The sequence below is a fragment of the Sphaeroforma arctica genome, assembly GCF_001186125.1.
Source record: "Sphaeroforma arctica JP610 unplaced genomic scaffold supercont1.481, whole genome shotgun sequence".
NCBI lineage: Eukaryota > Ichthyosporea > Ichthyophonida > Sphaeroforma > Sphaeroforma arctica.
Window position 1 is genome coordinate 47,557 of NW_014040077.1, and position 3,911 is coordinate 51,467.

Sequence of the window (3,911 nt, forward strand, 5' to 3'; positions counted from 1 at the left end):
TATATACATACATATATATATGCGTATAAAATAAATTAATATATATATATATATAGACAGATATATATATATATATACACACACACATATATACACACATATATATACATACATATATACATACAAATAAACATACATAAATATATATATTATATATAAATACATATACATATATATATATATACATAGACAAGTTATATATATATATATGTTCATGTCGATATATATGTATAAACGGAAACACACATACACACACACATATATATACATATACATTTGTAATATATAAATACATATGTATGTGAGACATATACATATATCTATAGACACACAAATATATATATATGTAAGATACATATATATATACATATACGTGTATGTATATGTAGAATTATATATATACAAGTATATATATATATTCTAATATAGATTGAATTGTACTTTGTACATACACATATATCTATATATATATCGATATACACACACACACATATATCTATATATATATATATATATATCGATATACACACACACACATATATATATATCGATATACACACACACATACATATATATATCGATATACACACACTCACATATATATATATCAAATATATAAATACATATACATGTATATATATAAATATGCACAAATATATAGACAATCATGTCTATATATACACACACACACAAATATATATATATAGATACATACATAATATAGATATGTATATACCTATTATATATGTATATATAATATATTTACAATATATATATAAATATATTATATACATATTAGACATACCTATATTCTATATTTTCTTTTCACAAACCTTTTTAATTGAGTGCGAATATCCACATTTATGTATATATTTCAATATTAATTTATGTACAAAAATATACACATTTCTCATTGGTAAATATTGTAATTGTCCTTCCCATGTTTAAGGCGCATATGGTTCTCGAATGGTTTCATGTACTTAAACTTCGTATCACAATCCGGACATTGTTGCTCACGCATAGACCGCTTCCCGCCCCTGTCAGTCTTCTTATCACTGTTATGGAGATTGACATGCAAAGTCTCCGCATCCTCCATCCGCATCTCATCATCAAACACATGTTTCTGGTGCTGGGCTTGTGCCTGAGCATATCTCTCATTAGCACTGGGTCCATACTCTTGTGAGTATGGATTGCCTTGCTGTAGTTGCTGCGGTTGCTGTGAAGATAAAGATATTTGGTACTGAGCGTGTGCCGCATAAGGATCAGCAGAGGGGTGCATATATTGCGCTTGCACCGGCATCTGCTGCACGCCTTGAGGCCTGTGCTGTGAGGGCGAGTAATTCATATTCGGCGATGGCCTATACTGCTGTACCGGTATTGGCGCGCGCTCTCTTTCCGGGACCAATATCGGCGGGGGCGATACATCGCGCTCTGGTACAGTAGGTAACGAAGTGACCCCCGCATCGGCTGTACCATCAGTTGCCATGCGTTTCCTGCCCCGTTTCACTATCAAATCTCCACATCGGAAGTCCTGGTCGTCTAGCATGTCCTGGAATCTCTCACTGGGCGCGGCTATCTCTGCAAACCAGGTCAACACTACGCTCGTATGCACGTCTGTGCTAAGACCCTTAGACGCACTGCCCTCGCCCTTTCCATTTGCCGAATTTTTTTCTTTCGCCTTGCTACTCTCTTTTACTACTGTGCCTCTGCCAGCAGATTTGGCACTATCGCCAGTCGTGCTTGTGGTGGCGGCTTTTCCAGCGCTAACTTTATTTTTACCTGAAATCACGCCGTCGTTCGCATTTTGGCTCTCGCTTGGTACTCCACCGGAAACTGCATCCTTGACGGAGTCAACATCAAGATTTGTGGTGTTTTGGACCTCAGACACACTCATAGTCCCGGCACTATCCGGAGCTTTCTGTTCAGAACTATTTGAAGCAGCAGAGTTACCAAGAGTCTCGGTGGTATTCATACCCTTACCCGTACCGTCACCCAAGGCCAGCCTCTTTCTATCGTCAGCCACATTAGAGCGCTCCTCTTCTCCGTCGAAGTCAATATGCGCACGTTTGTGTGACCCCGTGTTTGTACTATCATCCGTAGTGTGAGATGGTTTATTCGCTTTGCGTGGTATAATCAAATAGTCTACACCCCCACACTTGTGCCTCGCATCCGTTATCACTTTTTCAACTCGAACAAACTCTTTGATGTAATCAGCCCTCTTGCACACCTCCTTGACCGTCTCTATATCCAACACCAGATTGCCCTGCAACTCAATTTCAATCAATGAGTTTCGGAGACACTCGTAGTTCTTGCGGTGTTGTAACTGTGCAACTAAATCGCTGGTGCTATTCTTTCGCAAGCGCTTCTCACGCCTGTGCCAGGCGTTTATCAATTCGTCTGCAACGATCTCGCGTCTCTTATCGACCGCCTTCCTAAAGCCTGGTGTATGTACATTCAGTTGATCGATAAAGTGCCTATTTTCCGCTTCCAGGACCTTATGGTACACTTTTGCACAGCACAAATCATCGTCCAGCACATTGAACGAATCCTGGGCTGCCTTGAATTGCTTTTCTAACTGTGCAACTCTTTCCTTGAGGTCTTCGTTTTGCTTCTCTATTTTGCTGACATAGGCGCGGACTTCTTCCGACGCTTCCAGTCGTCTCGCCGTCATAGTAGATAGATATAATAATTTATATGTATTACGTAAGCGTGCTTGTATTGTTACTTTGAATTCTGTACATATGTGTATTCGTTCTGAATAGTGGGTATTCGAGGATACACTGCGTCTAGCATCTGTACCGCTATGACCGGCGCATTCAATTATATCGAATCGCTATAAATTGTATGAAAGACTGATACTTGTATATAATTATGAATCAGAGTATGTGTAAGCTGCAAGCTGTCAGCAGCTACACATGTATGTGTATTTATAAAATATATATGCTTGTCACTCTTTAAAAAAAATTTCTGACACGACGGAACTCTTTCTCGCCAACGCGAAAACAAGCGGCAAACGTCGCAACCGCCTCTCGGGTAAAAACCTAGTTTACACTGTGTAAAACCATATTTTTCTTAACATAAAAAAACAACAACATTTCTTCTAGAATTGAACAGAAGAAAGAAAAGGAAACATGGCCCTCGCGGCCGGGGTGTTCTGTAGTACAAATTGTACTGAAAATACCAGACTCGGAGTGTCCCGAGTATACCAATGTGGACTGATGATGTGGATTATGGGGTTCTCGACCGGAAATCAAATGACAAATGGTAGCAGAGACTCTATCCACACTCCACAGGGCACAACCGCACAGGGCCATGGAGGAAATGCTAGATTATGAATCTGCGACGAATTTACGACGTAGTCAAATGAAGAAAAAATGACCCAGAACTCGGAAGCCGGCTACAATTTCGAGACACAGCATAGAGAAATGCCTACAAAACTAAATAAGGAGGTTTTGGTTAATTGTCTACTATTGCTTTGCACTGGGTATTGTGGTCCACCATTCAGTATTGATTTGTAGGACAGACACTTTACGGTCACTGATTTTGAAAGTCTATTTCCGTCGTTTTTATTTATAGATTGTAATTCATCGACGGAAGTTCCGTGAGAGCGAACACACTCGGAGTCTCGGGAGTCTTATTTTAGTAAGACCAGAGGAGGTACAATTCGAGCCTGTTCTTTAATCAACTTAAAAGATAGAGCATTCATACCTGTCCAGCCAGATACGTCCGGCTTATACACATACATATTTAACATGCTATCTCGGGCGAGTATCGCATGTGCGAAGCCATCTAGGGCGGCAGTTGCATACTGTCTGCAGAGAGTATGTGGGTGTTGCAATACCTTCATTTACCATACGTCTGAAATAGATTTAACTAATAGTACCGTTCAGCTTTGTAGTGCATCGGTTACT

At 39.3% G+C, this 3,911-nt stretch overlaps 1 protein-coding gene across 1 annotated transcript; it reads right to left on the minus strand.

Moving 5' to 3' along the window:
• Positions 1–846: 846 nt before the first annotated feature.
• SARC_06638 (hypothetical protein) lies at positions 847–2,907 on the minus strand. Its single transcript, XM_014299451.1, has one exon. It carries the CDS (start codon positions 2,669–2,671, stop codon positions 911–913), a length of 1,761 nt encoding a protein of 586 aa, XP_014154926.1. The 5' UTR covers positions 2,672–2,907; the 3' UTR covers positions 847–910.
• Positions 2,908–3,911: the final 1,004 nt, after the last annotated feature.

Bases quoted from the DNA above. Each gene is read 5' to 3' on its own strand.
- SARC_06638 (XM_014299451.1), bottom strand. From the start codon at position 2,671: ATGACGGCGAGACGACTGGAAGCGTCGGAAGAAGTCCGCGCCTATGTC.